This window comes from Cololabis saira, chromosome 11 (genome assembly GCF_033807715.1).
Source record: "Cololabis saira isolate AMF1-May2022 chromosome 11, fColSai1.1, whole genome shotgun sequence".
Lineage (NCBI taxonomy): Eukaryota > Metazoa > Chordata > Actinopteri > Beloniformes > Belonidae > Cololabis > Cololabis saira.
Window position 1 is genome coordinate 1,612,330 of NC_084597.1, and position 17,973 is coordinate 1,630,302.

The 17,973-nt window shown below is 38.0% G+C and overlaps 1 protein-coding gene across 1 annotated transcript in view; it reads left to right on the forward strand.

Moving 5' to 3' along the window:
- Positions 1-17,973, forward strand: part of LOC133454842 (golgin subfamily A member 2-like) — a 42,444-nt gene that overhangs the window by 9,231 nt on the left and 15,240 nt on the right. The window contains exons 2-17 of the mRNA XM_061733566.1: positions 1,267-1,368; positions 3,828-3,921; positions 4,750-4,856; positions 4,936-4,994; positions 5,093-5,234; positions 6,297-6,383; positions 7,136-7,243; positions 8,741-8,828; positions 9,196-9,347; positions 11,980-12,198; positions 14,239-14,352; positions 15,152-15,367; positions 15,804-15,882; positions 16,600-16,676; positions 17,073-17,169; positions 17,539-17,733. Of these exons, the coding sequence (XP_061589550.1) occupies positions 1,267-1,368; positions 3,828-3,921; positions 4,750-4,856; positions 4,936-4,994; positions 5,093-5,234; positions 6,297-6,383; positions 7,136-7,243; positions 8,741-8,828; positions 9,196-9,347; positions 11,980-12,198; positions 14,239-14,352; positions 15,152-15,367; positions 15,804-15,882; positions 16,600-16,676; positions 17,073-17,169; positions 17,539-17,733 (1,936 nt within the window). The remainder of the gene's footprint in view (positions 1-1,266; positions 1,369-3,827; positions 3,922-4,749; positions 4,857-4,935; positions 4,995-5,092; positions 5,235-6,296; positions 6,384-7,135; positions 7,244-8,740; positions 8,829-9,195; positions 9,348-11,979; positions 12,199-14,238; positions 14,353-15,151; positions 15,368-15,803; positions 15,883-16,599; positions 16,677-17,072; positions 17,170-17,538; positions 17,734-17,973) is intronic.

Consider the following 17,973-nt stretch of genomic DNA (forward strand, 5'->3'; position numbering starts at 1 on the left):
AAAGCGCCTTTCTACAAAGAAATGTACGTTTTACGTCTCATTTATTCATTCACACACGAACTAATATACTTTTTACTCTTTTTTTTCATCTTTCTTCCTTATTTTCATAAAGCATCTTTCTACAAAGAAATGTACGTTTTACGTCTCATTTATTCATTCACACACGCACTAATATACTTGGAAACAGTTAGGCACCAAATATAATATATTTAATTTTCTCAGATGGTAAAAATAAGAACTTTATTGATCCCACATAGGAGTAATTCATGTTATATCAGCTATAGAGAACAAGGTAGTGCCGAAAAACAATATATATCCCCCTCACAAAAATAAGAACATAGAGAAACATATTTTCTCATCAACAAAACTAATTTTACATTTTTATACATTACATTTTATTGTCTGAAAAATTATTCCAATATGTTATTTTGTTGTTTGAAATTTTTTTAATTTGTTTTGTTGATGAAAAAAAAATGTCTCTATTTTTGTGAGGGGGGATATATATAGTTTTGTTCACTATAGCTGATATAACATGAATTACTCCTATGTGGGGAAAAAAGAGAAAAAAATAGGAAAAAAAGTGAAAAAAATTGAAAAAGAGGGAAAAAAGGAGGAAAAACAGGAAAAAAAGAGAAAAAAGAGCGTGTGTGAATGAATAAATGAGACGTAAAACGTACATTTCTTTGTAGAAAGGCGCTTTATGAAAATAATTCCATTTACTTTATTGTATTAGTTTCCAGCGCAGTCTTGAACATCCAATATGGCGGCGACGTTGACGTACGGCTCAGCACTAAGGGTGGCCACGCCCCACCGGGTGGCCCGCCCCCATCGGGGTGGCCACGCCCCCACTGGCCTCAATAAAACAAAAAAACACTTGCCGGTCACATAGATTCTATGGTCAGTTATGCGTTTCTTCCCAAATCATTTGGGCAAAATGCAGATCAGTGTGTTTCTATTCTGTTTCTGTAGCCTAATAATTATATATATATATATATATATATATATATATATATATATATATATATATATATATATATATATATATATATATATAGTTCGGACTTTAATCCAAAAAGTCTGACTTTTATCCCAGAATTACGACTTTAATTCCGACTTCAATCCCGAAATTCTGACTTTAATAGAATAAACAAGTTTAGACAGGAGAAAAGACATAAACAAACAAGTTTGGACAGGAGAAAAGACATAAACAAACAAGTAAAGAACAATAAAGATCCTCGTCTTAACTTGTATCTGTTTCTTCTGCAGGTTCTTCAGACTCAGGAGCTTTCAGATCAGCTGACGAAGGAGCGGAAGGATTTTGAGCAGAGATTTTCCAAAGAGCAGGGCTCCATGCGGGAGCAGCTACAGGTGAGTTTTTAACTAAGTATTATACTATATATATATATATATATATACTATACTATAAGTATTCTCACGTGTTTATCTATCCATTTCTTCAAGCTCGTATTAAACTGTCACATATTTACAAAGCAGCGTTCCCTCCTGCTTACGTTGGCTAAACCGGTCTAGCTGCTAATGTAGCTGCTAGTGTAGCTGCTAATGTAACATAATGTAGCTGCTAATGTAGCATAATGTAGCTGCTAATGTAGCTGCTAATGTAGCGTAATATAGCTGCTAATGTAGCTGCTAATGTAGCATAATGTAGCTGCTAATGTAGCATAATGCAGCTGCGAATGTAGCTGCTAATGTAGCATAATATAGCTGCTAATGTAGCATAATATAGCTGCTAATGTAGCTGCGAATGTAGCTGCTAATGTAGCTGCAAATGTAGCATAATATAGCTGCTAGTGTAGCTGTGAATGTAGCTGCTAATGTAGCATAATGTAGCTGCTAATGTAGCATAATGTAGCTGCAAATGTAGCTGCTAGTGTAGCTGCTAATGTAGCATAATGTAGCAGCTAATGTAGCATAATGCAGCTGCGAATGTAGCTGCTAATGTAGCATAATATAGCTGCGAATGTAGCTGCTAATGTAGCTGCGAATGTAGCTGCTAATGTAGCATAATGTAGCTGCTAATGTAGCATAATATAGCTGCTAGTGTAGCTGTGAATGTAGCTGCTAATGTAGCTGCTAATGTAGCATAATGTAGCTGCAAATGTAGCTGCTAGTGTAGCTGCCTAATGTAGCATAATGTAGCTGCTAATGTAGCTGCTAATGTAGCATAATGTAGCTGCTAATGTAGCATAATGTAGCTTGCTAATCGTAGCTGCTAATGTGGCTGCTCATGTAGCATAATGCAGCCACATTAGCAGCTACATTGGCAGCTGCTAATGTTCAGATTCAGAAAACTTTATTCATCCCCGAGGGGCAATTGCAGGACAACTGAGCAGCAAGACTTTGAAAATATCAAATAGAAAAATAAATAAAATAGAATAAAATGAACAGGGCATGTCTCCTTATGTACAAAAAATATATAAATATACGAATGTCAAAAAAAATCTACAATAGAGTGACTGTAGTGGTATAAATAAAAATATAAAGTATAAAGTGTCAATGCAAAGTGTCGACAGTGGATGTAAACAGTCCTACAGGAGTATAGAGTAGTCGGGGGGGGAGGGGGGTATGTGGATGTGGGGGATGAGTTTAGCAGCTGGAATTAAAGAGCAGGGTAGCTTTGGGGACAAAAGTAGCTCTCCTCCTCTCAGTCCTGCAGGCGACGCAGCGCAGGCGCCGCCTGGAGGGGAGCCACTGGAATGCAGGGTGGAGTATGTGGGAGGGGTCCTTCATGATTTTATCTGCCTGACTGAGGGCCTGCTGGTTGAAAACCACAGACAGAGTTCTGACCGGCAGGACGATGATTTCGAGCACAGTGATGCTCTGCAGTCTGTTCCTGTTCTGGTGCTGAGGGGAGGTGGAACCAGCAGGACATTGAGAAGGTCATGATGCTTTCCAGGAAGGCGTAGTAGAAAGTCATCATGATGTGAGTGCTGACTCCGAAGAGTTGAGTTTCCTGAGGAGGTACAGCCGTTGGTGACACTTCCTGAGAATCTCCTCTGTGTTGGCGGAGAATTTCAGGAGGTTGTCAAAGACGGTGCCCAGGTATTTGTACTCCACGACTGTCTCCACCTGGCTTCCCGTGGATGGTGGTGTGACTGCAGCAGCAGATCCCTCTGTCTGCCTGGAGAAGGTCACCACCATCTCTTTGGTCTTGCTGGGGTTTAGTTCCAGTTTGGAGCTGTCACACCACTCCACGAACTCCTGCAGAGCGGGTCCGTAGTGTTGTGAGGGGCCTGACAGCAGCGACAGGAGAACTGTCGTCAGCGTACTTGACCAAAAAATCCAAAATGTAACTGCTAATGTAACTGCTAATGTAGCTGCTAATGTCTTCCACATGACTCTTTGTTACGCAAATCTATGGAAGAGAATTGGAGCAGGAGAAAAATTAAAGTCATATTTTAGAGGAGGAAGATTTTATTTCATTATACACTTTATTCTTGAAATTGTATTTCAACATTAATCTCGACATTTTGACTTTTTTCTCGAAGTGCATAATAAAAAAAATCTCCCTCCTCTAAAATATTTTAATTTTTTCTTCTGCTCTGATAATCTTCCGTACAAATCTTCTTTAATAAAAATGTTGAAATGTAATGTTTATTCTATTTTTACAGCGTTGGAAAACGTTCAGAATACTTGTGTCATGTTTGTCCTGCCAACAGAAACCACATTAAAACCAAAAATATATTGATTGATTTCCATTTTCAAACAGGAGCCACTAGGCGGCGCTAGAGAGCTGGTTAAACTCGTGATTTAATAATGCTATTCAGGCTGGAAAACAAATGTTCTTTTTGTTTATTTCCTCTATAAAGGTTCACATCCAGACGATCGGGATCCTGGTGTCGGAGAAGTCTGAGCTGCAAACGGCGCTAACGTTCACCCAGCAGGCGGCGCGGAACAAGATGGGTGGGTTTAAATCCTCTTTAATTCACAATTAAATCTGATTTAAAATGTGTAAAAATTACCATGTAAACACCTAATTCCCAATGAAAATGGCCATTCCGAATTAAACTTATTTCCGAAGTAAGTGGCTGGTTTATTCCGATTTTAAATCCCAATAGAAAATTCCGCGATCATGTATCCCACTCATTTAGAAAAAAAAAGAAAAAAAAATGTTTAAAATGTTCTAAAATAAAAAAATAAAATGAAAATTTTCTAAATAAATAAATTGAAATAAATAAGTTAAAAAAAATGTAATTTAAAAGAATAAAAGAAAAGAAAAAAAACAAAGAAAACTAACAAAAAATTAAAAGAAAAAAGAAAAAAAACTATAAAAAATAAATAAATAAAATAAAGGAAAAAAAAAAAAAAAAAAAAATATATATATATATATACATAATGTAAACGTGGCCATTAACCCCATGGTTTATTCCGATTTTTAATCCCAATAGAATAATTCCGTGATCATGTAAATACTCATTCAGAAAAAAAAATTTGTAACATTTTCTAAAATAAAAAAAATAAAATGAAAATTTTATAATATAAATAAATTAAAATAAATAAATTAAAAAAAATGTAATTTAAAAGAATAAAAGAAAAGAAAAAAAACAAAGAAAACTAACAAAAAGAAGAAAACTATAAAAAAATAAATAAAGGGGAAAAAAAAAAAAAAATATATATATATATATATATATATATATATACATATACATAATGTAACCGAGGCCATTAACCCCAGCAGTCACTTACGTGTTTACATCTTTCTTTATATCTTTTTCTTCCTCGTTGTCTCAGCCGAGACGGAGGAGCTGAATTCTCGCCTGCAGGCGTCGAAGCAGCGAGTGTCGGAGCTGGAGCGAACGCTTTCCTCCGTCTCCACGCAGCAGAAACAGTCGGAGAAGGTAAAACTCATCCTTCTACTTCCCCGTGTTCTCTCACTTCATTCTGACCACGACACACATTTATCTTCTTTTTCTGCAGCAACAAAAAGAACTGGAAAAGGAAAGAGACACCATGAGACTAGAATTGTTACGACTCAAGTAAGATGTTTTCACTTCTCCACACAAACACGTGCTCTGACCTCGACGTGACGTTTCACTTTATGTGTTAAATCTGCGTTAAATCTGCGTTTCTGCAGCAGCGCTAGCGAAGAGTGGAAGCAGCGGAGCTCGGAACTGACGGAGCAGCTAAAGTTCAGCTCTCAAACTAACGCAGCCATGAAGGTGGAGGTGGACGAGCTTCACAAGAGGCTGGAGATGGCAGATCTGATGCTGCAGCAGGTTAGAGGAAACACTAACGTGTGCACAGTTCATTCATGCTCTAATCAGGGCTTAAAAAGGCTAACCCTAGCCCTAACCCTGAAATAAGGCCTTTAAATGTCTTATTTTTTCTTAAATCTCAATCCAACAATTTTTGAATATTTAATTTAATTTAATTTATATATTTATTTTTTAATTTAATTATTAATGATTTATTTTATTGTATTTTGTTTCATTTTTTAATCTAATTATTAATTATTTTTTAATTATAATTTTAAGTATTTTTTATTTTTGAATATTAACTTTATTTAATTAAAAAAATTTTTTTTAAATCTAATTATCATTTATTTTTTAATTATAATTAAATTTTTTTTTTAATTTTTGAATATTAATTTTAGAGGGAATTTATCCAGTTATCATTCAAAAGTTTTCTTACGCTTTGAAAAGGAAAAATTAATTTAATTAATAGTTTTGAGGAGAAATAAATGTGTTTCCAGTTGTTAGGGTTGCCAGTTGGACGGGTTTTTACTAAATATTTAGTAGAAATTATTATCTAAAAAGTTTCCATTATGGCAGAGAAAAGTAGAAACTTACACAATAAATTGAAATTATATTTGCTTTAATCTGCTCTATTTAATTGTAGTCTTTGTTTGGAGCCTGAACTTTCTTTGGCCTCATTTGCTTATGATTTTAAATCTATTACACATTTAATAATTGACAGTTTTTAACATAGAGAAGGTCTCTTTGACGTGTCTCTTCTCTGATTGGTCCGTCCCTGACGTGTCTCTTCTCTGATTGGTCCGTCCCTGACGTGTCTCTTCTCTGATTGGTCTGTCCCTGACGTGTCTCTTCTCTGATTGGTCCGTCCCTGACGTGTCTCTTCTCTGATTGGTCTGTCCCTGACGTGTCTCTTCTCTGATTGGTCTGTCCCTGACGTGTCTCTTCTCTGATTGGTCTGTCCCTGACGTGTCTCTTCTCTGATTGGTCCGTCCCTGACGTGTCTCTTCTCTGATTGGTCCGTCCCTGACGTGTCTCTTCTCTGATTGGTCCGTCCCTGACGTGTCTCTTCTCTGATTGGTCCAGTGTTCCAGCTCTGATTCCAGCGACGCCGGCCAGCAGATCCAGATGTTGCTGGAGGAGAAACAGCAGCTGGAGAATATTAATCACCAGGTAACTATGGTAACGATGTTGGTTAATGATGTTAACAACGTTAACAACGTTAATTATGTTAATGATGTTAACGATGGTAACTATGTTAACCAGAACCTGAACCACCAGGTAACAATAGTAACGATGTTACCAGTGTTAACGATGTTGATTAACAATGTTAAAGATGTTAACGACGTTAATGATGTTATAACGACGTTGGTTAACGATGTTAACAATGTTAACGACGTTAACCAGAACCTGAACCAGCAGGTAACGAGGTTAACGATTTTAACGTCGTTGACAACGTTAACGATGTTAACAGTGTTAGCTCCTTCATGTCCTTTTTTCCTCGACATTTCGACTTTTTCCTCAAGACTTTGACCTTTTTCTCAAAATTGTACTTTAATCTCAACAATTCGACTTTTTTCTCGACTCCTTCCTTGACCTTGAATCTCCCTCCCTGACCTTGAATCTCCCTCCATGACCTTGAATCTCCCTCCATGACCTTGAATCTCCCTCCCTGACCTTGAATCTCCCTCCATGACCTTGAATCTCCCTCCATGACCTTGAATCTCCCTCCCTGACCTTGAATCTCCCTCCCTGACCTTGAAACTCCTCCCTGACCTTGAATCTCCCTCCCTGACCTTGAAACTCCTCCCTGACCTTGAATCTCCCTCCTTGACCTTGAATCTCCCTCCCTGACCTTGAATCTCCCTCCATGACCTTGAATCTCCCTCCCTGACCTTGAACCTTGACCTCTAACTGTGTTGCAGCTCCTGGAGTCGGTGGAGCAGCTGAAGACGGAGAGAGACGTTTATTCAGAGCAGATTCAGGACGAAGGACGAGTTTGGAAGGACAAGACGGAGCAGCTGCTGTCGCAGGTAGAATATCTGTCTGTGTTTATTTATATTTATCTTCTGCAGAAGAAACAGATACAAGTTAAGACGAGGATCTTTATTGTTTACTGGTTTGTTTATGTCTTTTCTCCTGTCTAAACTTGTTTGTTTATGTCTTTTCTCCTGTCTAAACTTGTTTATTTTATTAAAGTCAGAATTTCGGGATTAAAGTCGGAATTAAAGTCGTAATTCTGGGATAAAAGTCAGACTTTTTGGATTAAAGTCCGAACTATATATATATATATATATATATATATATATATATATATATATATATATATATATATATATATATATAAGAGGAAAAAATAGGGAAAAAATAGGGAAAAAAGAGAAGATTAAAAAAAAATAATAATAAGGATGAGTAAGTAAATAGAGAATAAAATAAATACAGAAATAAATAAAACAGATTAAAAAATAGGAAAAAAGAGGAAAAAGAAGAAGAAAGTAAAGAAAATGAAAAAAGAGGAAGAAAGGGGAAAAAATGATGAAAAAAGAGAAAAGTTGTGAAATAGGAGAAAAAAAAGAGGAAAAAATTGGGAAAAAATAGAAAAAAAGAGGAAGAAAGAAAAAAGGAAAAGAAGAGAAAAAATAGGGAAAAAAGAGGAAAAAGGAGGAAAAAGAGGAAAAAAAAGAAATATTTTAAAAAAGCGGAAAAAGATGGAAAAAAGATTTTTTTAAAGCGGAAAAAGATGAAAAAATAGGGATAAAAAGATGGAGGTGATGAAGAAAGAAGAAAATGAAAAAAACATTTTATTTCTTTTTTGAAAAAAAAGAAAGAAATTAAAAGAAACTGAATTTCTTTTTTTGGTGAGGAAAAAAACATGTATTTTTTTTTGGGGGGGGGGGAGAAAGAAGAATAAGAAAAAAAAAATTTATCTATTTTTGGGGTGAAGAAAAAATAGAAAGAAAGAAGAAATCTTTTTTTAATTTCTTTGAAAAAAAAGCCTTTAATTTATTTTTTTTGATTGACAAAACTCCATTAACAGATTATGATAATAATCTACTTTTGACAATAACTATTTAGTCTCCAACTCTACATGAATAATTCCACGACGTGAGTCATGTGACTAATGTCATGTGACTAATGTCATGTGACTAATGTCACGTGACTAATGTCAACTTTAGAGGAAAAACCAGCTAGATGTTGAAGAAAAGAAAATTAGTTGTGAAATTAACTTGTCTATTTCCTATTTAACTAGTTAGACCTTAGTTTTCTTTCTTTGTTTTCTTTCTTTCTTTCTTTCTTTCTTTCTTTCTTTCTTTCTTTCTTTCTTTCTTTCTTTCTTTCTTTCTTTCTTTCTTTCTGTCTGTCTGTCTGTCTGTCTGTCTGTCTGTCTGTCTGTCTGTCTGTCTGTCTGTCTGTCTGTCTGTCTGTCTGTCTGTCTGTCTGTCTGTCTGTCTGTCTGTCTGTCTGTCTGTCTGTCTTATTTGGGGTTTGTGTTGTTGTTATCCTCTAATTGTTTGTTTGTTTCTCTGCAGGTTTCTCTGGTGGCCGAGGAGAGAGACAGAAACATCAACCAGGTCCAGGAGCTGGAGGCTCGAATCTTAGAGCTGAGAAACGCTGCAGGTGAGACCAGCTAACGCTAACGCTAACGTTGTTTCCCCTCGCGTTACTGAGCTACATATTTGCTGTCAGCACATAGCTGTAATGAAAAGCTTATTTTCTAAACTAAAGAATGTTTTGAAGAAGTCTGAACAAAACCGTTTGAAATTTTATTCTGGGTCTGATGGCCGTCCTTTATGAACAGGAGTGTTAGCGTATTAGTACTAGTGTTAGCTTGGATTCACACTGAAAGAGCCACAGGCGTCATACGCTCGGGCTGCCATTCATTGTCTATGAGAGTTCACTGCGAGACGCACCGGAGGCGTCAATTTGAAGTTGAAAAACCTCAACTTTATGCTGTTGTGTGTAAATGATGATGTTTCTGCTGCAGCGCTGGCGTCGGCGGAGAGAGAAACCCGAGAGTCTTTAGAGCCCGAGTCCTCGGGGCCCCCGGGGCCCTCGGAGAGGGAGCAGGCCCTGCAGACGGCCCTCAGTCTCCTGCAGCAGGAGAAGGAAGCTGTCGCTGAACAGTTCCAGGCCCAGGTGAGACTCGCTGGTACCAGGAACCTGAAACACTGAGTGGGAAAACTGCACCAAATATTAATGTCCATGGACCACTGGTTCTTGGTAACTTTACCAAATATTAATGTCCATGGACCACTGGTTCTTGGTAACTGTACCGAATATTAATGTCCATGGACCACTGGTTCTTGGTAACTGTACCAAATATTAATGTCCATGGACCACTGGTTCTTGGAGTAACTGTACCAAATATTAATGTCCATGGACCACTGGTTCTTGGGGTAACTGTACCAAATATTAATGTCCATGGACCACTGGTTCTTGGTAACTGTACCAAATATTAATGTCCATGGACCACTGGTTCTTGGTAACTGTACCAAATATTAATGTCTATGGACCACTGGTTCTTGGTAACTGTACCAAATATTAATGTCCATGGACCACTGGTTCTTGGTAACTGTACCAAATATTAATGTCCATGGACCACTGGTTCTTGGTAACTGTAAATATTAATGTCCATGGACCACTGGTTCCTCGTAACTGTACCAAATATTAATGTCCATGGACCACTGGTTCTTTGGGTAAATGTACCAAATATTAATGTCCATGGACCACTAGTTCTTGGTAACTGCACCAAATATTAATGTCCATGGACCACTGGTTCTTGGTAACTGTACCAAATATTAATGTCCATGGACCACTGGTTCTTGGTAACTGTACCAAATATTAATGTCCATGGACCACTGGTTCTTGGTAACTGTACCAAATATTAATGTCCATGGACCACTGGTTCTTGGTAACTGTACCAAATATTAATGTCCATGGACCACTGGTTCTTGGGGTAACTGTACCAAATATTAATGTCCATGGACCACTGGTTCTTGGTAACTGTACCAAATATTAATGTCCATGGACCACTGGTTCTTGGTAACTGTACCAAATATTAATGTCCATGGACCACTGGTTCTTGGGGAAACCGTACCAAATATTAATGTCCATGGACCACTGGTTCTTGGTAACTGTACCAAATATAAATGTCCATGGACCACTGGTTCTTGGTAACTGTACCAAATATTAATGTCCATGGACCACTGGTTCTTGGTAACTGTACCAAATATTAATGTCCATGGACCACTGGTTCTTGGGGTAACTGTAGCAAATATTAATGTCCATGGACCACTGGTTCTTGGTAACTGTACCAAATATTAATGTCCATGGACCACTGGTTCTTGGTAACTGTACCAAATATTAATGTCCATGGACCACTGGTTCTTGGTAACTGTACCAAATATTAATGTCCATGGACCACTGGTTCTTGGTAACTGTACCAAATATTAATGTCCATGAACCACTGGTTCTTGGTAACTGTACCAAATATTAATGTCCATGGACCACTGGTTCTTGGTAACTGTACCAAATATTAATGTCCATGGACCACTGGTTCTTGGGGTAACTGTACCAAATATTAATGTCCATGGACCACTGGTTCTTGGTAACTGTACCAAATATTAATGTCCATGGACCACTGGTTCTTGGGGTAACTGTACCAAATATTAATGTCCATGGACCACTGGTTCTTGGTAACTGTAAATATTAATGTCCATGGACCACTGGTTCTTGGTAACTGTACCAAATATTAATGTCCATGGACCACTGGTTCTTGGTAACTGTAAATATTAATGTCCATGGACCACTGGTTCTTGGTAACTGTACCAAATATTAATGTCCATGGACCACTGGTTCTTGGGGTAACTGTACCAAATATTAATGTCCATGGACCACTGGTTCTTGGTAACTGTACCAAATATTAATGTCCATGGACCACTGGTTCTTGGGGTAACTGTACCAAATATTAATGTCCATGGACCACTGGTTCTTGGTAACTGTAAATATTAATGTCCATGGACCACTGGTTCTTGGTAACTGTACCAAATATTAATGTCCATGGACCACTGGTTCTTGGTAACTGTAAATATTAATGTCCATGGACCACTGGTTCTTGGTAACTGTACCAAATATTAATGTCCATGGACCACTGGTTCTTGGTAACTGTACCAAATATTGATGTCCATGGACCACTGGTTCTTGGTAACTGTACCAAATATTAATGTCCATGGACCACTGGTTCTTGGGGTAACTGTACCAAATATTAATGTCCATGGACCACTGGTTCTTGGTAACTGTACCAAATATTAATGTCCATGGACCACTGGTTCTTGGTAACTGTACCAAATATTAATGTCCATGGACCACTGGTTCTTGGTAACTGTACCAAATATTGATGTCCATGGACCACTGGTTCTTGGTAACTGTACCAAATATTAATGTCCATGGACCACTGGTTCTTGGTAACTGTAAATATTAATGTCCATGGACCACTGGTTCTTGGGGTAACTGTACCAAATATTAATGTCCATGGACCACTGGTTCTTGGGGTAACTGTACCAAATATTAATGTCCATGGACCACTGGTTCTTGGTAACTGTACCAAATATTAATGTCCATGGACCACTGGTTCTTGGTAACTGTACCAAATATTAATGTCCATGGACCACTGGTTCTTGGTAACTGTAGCAAATATTAATGTCCATGCACCACTGGTTCTTTGGGTAACTGTACGGGTCTCTGATAAACGTCTGTAATCTTCCTCCAGCTCAGGGACAACCAGCAGTTCAGCCGGCTCTGCTCCGAGCAGGAATCCCGCCTGGCCGAGCTGCAGCGGCGGCTGGACAGCCAATCAGAGGAGGCCGAGGACCGGCGGAGAATCCTGGAGGACGTGCAGTCGGACAAGGCCACGATCAGCCGGGCCCTGAGCCAGAACCGGGCCCTGAAGGAGCAGCTGGGCGAGCTGCAGGGCGGCTTCGTCAAGCTGGTGAGGAACAACGACTCCCTCTGGCCGAGGAAGGGGTTTTCCTTTTGACAATGTTGAGAATACAAAGATGAACGACTGAATTACTTTCATAAGCTGAGACTTATGGACCAAAAGTCATATCTCGATATTTTCTAGCTGAATGTTGATACTCGATATATATCGATATTTTTTTCTGTGCCATAATTGGGGTTTCCCCCAAAGCATTATAGCATAGCATCTCTGTTAGCATCTCTGTTAGCTTCATTTTTTTCTGAGGCAAACCCTTAAAAACAGTCAGTTTTTTTTTTAAAGATTTTTTTGGGCTCTAGTGGCCCTTTATTCAAGCTGCAGATATGAAAGGGGTAGAGAGAGAGATCGGGGATGACATGCAGCAAAGGTACGCAGGCCGGGATTCGAACCCGCGACCGCTGCAGGAGGAGGACTGTAGCCTCAGTATATGAGCCGCTGCTTAACCCACTGCACCACCGAGCGGCCCGAAAAAAAAAAAAAGTCAGTTTTAATACAAAGCCTTGTGCCAAATGTCACACAGGTTCCTTTATTAACAGAGGTCTGCACAATATCAACATGTATAAAACAAATGAAATAAAAATAAACTGCCTGCATATATAGAATAAAAATGCTTCTTGAATAAAATAAAACAAATATCCCTTTCCTGCATAACAATTAAATTAAAATACACTGTAATTAATACAATGTAGACAGTAACAGGCAGACTTTTCCACTGAGGTTGACAGTTGTGCAAATAACAAAACATTTGTGCAAATCTCAAATAAAACATTCAAGTCAATGTGTCACAAAATAAGCTATATCACACATTCAACATATATTAATAAATTACTGATAATTCAAAAAAGGTTTCTCAGAATGAAATCACATGCAAACAGATATGAGCGTCTGCTCCCCTTTTCATTAAATATTCATTATTATCAGTCAATAAAATTAACATTTTTCAAACATGTTTATTTATGTTCAAATTTAAAAATATATACAAGATCTTCCTTCTCCTTTTCATAATTTCTTTTGTGTTAATTCCGATATTCATTCTTATGCCACAAGGCACAAAGATGATTTTAATTTACCGTTTTGTAGAACATGGAAACATCAATCTTTCATCACTTGTGGAATTCACTCAATAAATCTCTTAAATCGTCAATATTCAAAAAACATTTAAAGAAGTTTCTTATTGTTTCATCTTTGTAGTGTTTATTATTTAATCTGAGTTACATTTTCTTTTGTGTTTTTTGTTTTTTTTACTCTCCCTTGTGTAGCTTTAGTTTAGTTTTTTATTCATATAAGGAAATGATTCTATATAATCCACCAGGCTTCTTCCTTTCCTTGCATGCTATTTCATTGTTTTTTAATTTTTTTCAATTTGTCTTATATTGCTAAATAAATAAACTAAACTAAAACTAAACTACTTTGTGGAGTTCCGCAGGGGTCCATTCTTGGACCATTATTATTTCTTATTTATATGAATGATTTGTTTAATGTTTCAAATTTCCTTTTTCCAATAATGTTCGCAGATAACACGACCCTACGGCTGCCTATGCGGTTCAGATTAAGTCAACTTTCCTTGAATATAAAGAAATCTAATTTAATAATTTTTTTTGTGGCAAAAAATCCTACCCTAAAGATTCATGTAAAATGACTATTGAGTCTGTTAATTTTCCTCAGGTGTCAATACAAGATTCCTGGGTGTTATTTCTGATGAGAGTTGGAGTTGGAGAAAACAAATTAACTGCGTTACCAAAAAAATCAATAAATCCATTGGCATTATAAGGCGTGTTAGTCGCCTTGTCACGACCTTACACTTTATTATAGTTTAATTTATCCTTATCTCTCATATTGTTATATAGTATGGGCAAATACTTTTCCTACAACTCTTTTTGTAGGATTTCAAAGGTTGGGGGGAGGTTTCAAATGAGCCCATTGGGTTTTTTGCCTCTTCCTGCACCGTATAGTATTTATCTTTGATATTTTCTTGTATACCTTTAAAACTGTGCAAAACAATAAACTAAACTGAATCTCCCCGGTTGACAGACCAATGAGAACATGGAGCTGACGTCGGCCATCGGATCAGAGCAGCACGTGAAGAAGGAGCTGGGGAGACGTCTGGCGGAGCTGCAGGAGGAGCTGGCCGGAGCCCGGGAGACGGTACCGGAGAATTATACATCTTTATTATTATCTGTATGAAAAGGAGCCCGGGAGACGGTACCGGAGAACTTATACATCTTTATTACCGTATTGGCCCGAATATAAGACGGTGTTTTTTGCATTGAAATAAGACTGAAAAAGTGGGGGTCGTCTTACATTTGGGGTCTAGACGTTATACCCATTCACAACTCTAGATGGCGCCAGATATCTTTAAAGTGAATGCTGAATTTAACTCCCCAGGCCAAAGCGAACCCCGGTCACGAAGAAGAAAAATAAAAAATAGTATAAGAAAGAGAAGAAAATAAGAGAAGAGATAACAGAAAATAGAGAAACGTAGCGACAATCTGCAGAAAAGAGGGTGGAAGTTCGGCAGGTGAACCGGCAGCTGAGGAGAAGTTATGATGCAAACTTCAAGATAATGATTTGAATGAGGCAAAATAACAAGCTTTTTCTCTCCAATATATATATTATTATTATCATTTGTTTCAGTTGTACTGTCATTATTTTCTGTATGAAAATTGAATTTGGTGTTCAAAAAGTCTTTTTTCAAAGTCTTGAAAAAGAGGAGGTCGTTTTATAATCAGGGTCGTCTTATATTCGGGCCAATACGGTAATATCTGTATGGAAGAGGAGCCCGGGAGACGGTACCGGACAAACTTTTAAACCAAGTTTAATTCAGAATGGCCATTTTCATTCAGAATTAGGTGTTTACGTGGTCATTTTAACTCATTTTAAATCTGATTTCATTTTAATTCTGAATTAAAGAGGAATTAACTTCCTGTTAAACTGCTGTTTGCAGCGGGACCAGGAGGACCAGGAGGCCCGGGTTCTGCTGGAGCAGCGGGACCAGGAGGCCCGGGTTCTGCTGGAGCAGCGGGACCAGGCCCTGCTCCACCTGCAGCAGTACAGCTCAGCCTACCAGCAGATGGCGACGGAGAGGGAGAGTCTGCAGCAGCACTTCCTGCAGCAGAGAGAGCAGATGGAGATGAGCCAGAACCAGCTGCAGCAGGAGCAGGTACTAGTACACACAGGTACACAGTTATAGGTACAAGTACAGCTGCAGCAGGAGCAGGTACCAGGACCGTATTGGCCCGAATATAAGACTGTGTTTTTTTTTTCTGCTCGTAGCAGAAAAACGAAAACATCGTGAGAGACACAGAACCCGGCAGATTCTGACACTCTTAATTTTATTCAGATTCAATCCCCTGGAAACGTGAATCTAAATGTATTTGTGGTTCAACGAGGCCGTTTCCTCCTGATTAGTTTAATCTACTGGTGTTTGATTAGTTTAATCTACTGGTGTTTGATTAGTTTAATCTACTGGTGTTTGATTAGTTTAATCTACTGGTTGATTAGTTTAATCTACTGGTGTTTGATTACCGTAGTTTAATCTGGTCTAGTTTAATCTGGTCTAGTTTAATCTGGTTAAATGTGTGAATCCTCGTCTCCAGATCCGGCTCCACCAGCTGATCAGAGAAAACCAACAGCTGAAGCTGCTCAGCTCCAACCTGGGATCCACCAGAGACCAGGGTGAGTTTAAACCCCCCAAATATACATTTATATGGATTTAAAACACACATTTATATGGATTTAAAACACACATTTATATGGATTTAAAACACACATTTATATGGATTTAAACACACATTTATATGGATTTAAAACACACATTTATATGGATTTAAAACAGACATTTATATGGATTTAAACACACATTTATATGGATTTAAAACACACATTTATATGGATTTAAAACACACATTTATATGGATTTAAAACACACATTTATATGGATTTAAACACACATTTATATGGATTTAAAACAGACATTTATATGGATTTAAACACACATTTATATGGATTTAAAACACACATTTATATGGATTTCAGGGATTTAAAGATAAAAATAAATTAATTTTTTTTTTATTTTTATCTTTCGTTTTCTTCTTCCCCTCCCATAAAATAGTTTTTTTTTCTTCATTCTTTTTTTTCTTCACCAAAAAATTTAAGTTTTTTTTTTTTCATTTTCCTCTTCTTTCTGCTACTTAAAAAAAGAGCATGAATGTTTTCTATCCAGATGTATTTGTACTTTTATCCCTGCGACAGAACTGTCCTGTCATATAAAATAAATAAATAAATAAATAATAAAAAAAAAGAAAAGAAAAAAAGAACTGTCCTGTCATAAATAAAACTGTAAAACAGTAAATAGATGTAAATGATTGTGTTAATAGTTTCTATTGTCTTTAGGAGACGGAGTTGAAAGCCAATCGGAGCAGGAAAACCCGGAAAAGTCGTCCATCGTTCCTGAAAGCCAGAAAGAGACGGTGAAGAACGTTATTGTTTTAATTCTGTTAAAGTCTCAGGTTTAGAGTTCATGTTTAAAGGTTTATCTGGTAATGAACTTGTGTAATTTCATGAAAAAAGTTGAAATGTTGAGAAAAAAGTTAAAATTTCAAAAATAAAGTCGAAATTTCGAGAAAAAAGCTAGTACTACTACTACTACAGTACAGGACAGAGCTAGTACTACTACTACAGAGTTAGTACTACTACTACAGAGCTAGTACTACTACTACAGAGTTAGTACTACTACTACAGAGCTAGTACTACTACTGCAGTACAGGGTGTGTAACCGGGTTATTATTAATATTCCGGTTAGTTGTTGATGCTGGAAACGTAGTCAGTGTGACTGGTTTCAGTTATTAACCCGTCTCCCCCGTCAGGACCAGAACCAGGACCAGGAACTGGACCTGGACCAGGACCTGGACCAGAACCAGAACCAGGACCAGAACCAGGACCAGCACAGTCATGAACATTCAGGTCAGAAACTCTAAGCCTCAAATCTAGATTTTGGATACTCTAGGAACTACGAGTAAACCTGCACTCTGAGAACGGAGAGCTCTGCCAGGAACATAAGGCTCTATCGGGTCTTGCAAATAATACGGAGCTAAGCCGTTTTGGGCTTTATACGCAAGTAATTACATTTTAAATTGGATTCTGAATTTTACGGGTAACCAATGGAGCGAAGCGAACTAACTAATATAGATTCATGCAGCGTGTGTTGTCTTCATTCTAAGGCTGATACAAAACCTTTCATTTTTTGCGGCTCCAGACATATTTGTTTTTTGTGTTTTTGGTCCAACATTTTGGGTTGCCGACCCCTGGTCTAAACCCTCTCTTGTCCTGCAGGTGGCGTACCGGAGCAGCAGCTCACCTGTCCACCAGGTGGCGTACCTGAGCAGCAGCACGCGGCCCTGCAGGCGGCCATGCAGCAGCTGCAGCGCCGCTTCACCTCCCTGATGACGGAGAAGGCGGAGCTGCAGGAGCGCGTGGAGGAGCTGGAGCATCGATGCATCCAGCTGTCGGGGGAAACCGACACCATCGGTGAGAAAACAAACATCCTTGTAACCCTAACCCTAAACCCTAAGGCCCTGTCCCAATACTATCACTACCCCTCATTTTCATCCCTACCCCTAAATTTTGCGCGTTCCCGTGAGGGTAGTGGTTCCCAATTCCTCTTTCCACCTAGGGGTAGTGAAGAATAGTAGTGTAGTGGCTATGGATTTTTCTCTACGGACGTAAGGATTTCCGATCCTCACTAGCTGATCTAGGGACAAAAAAAAT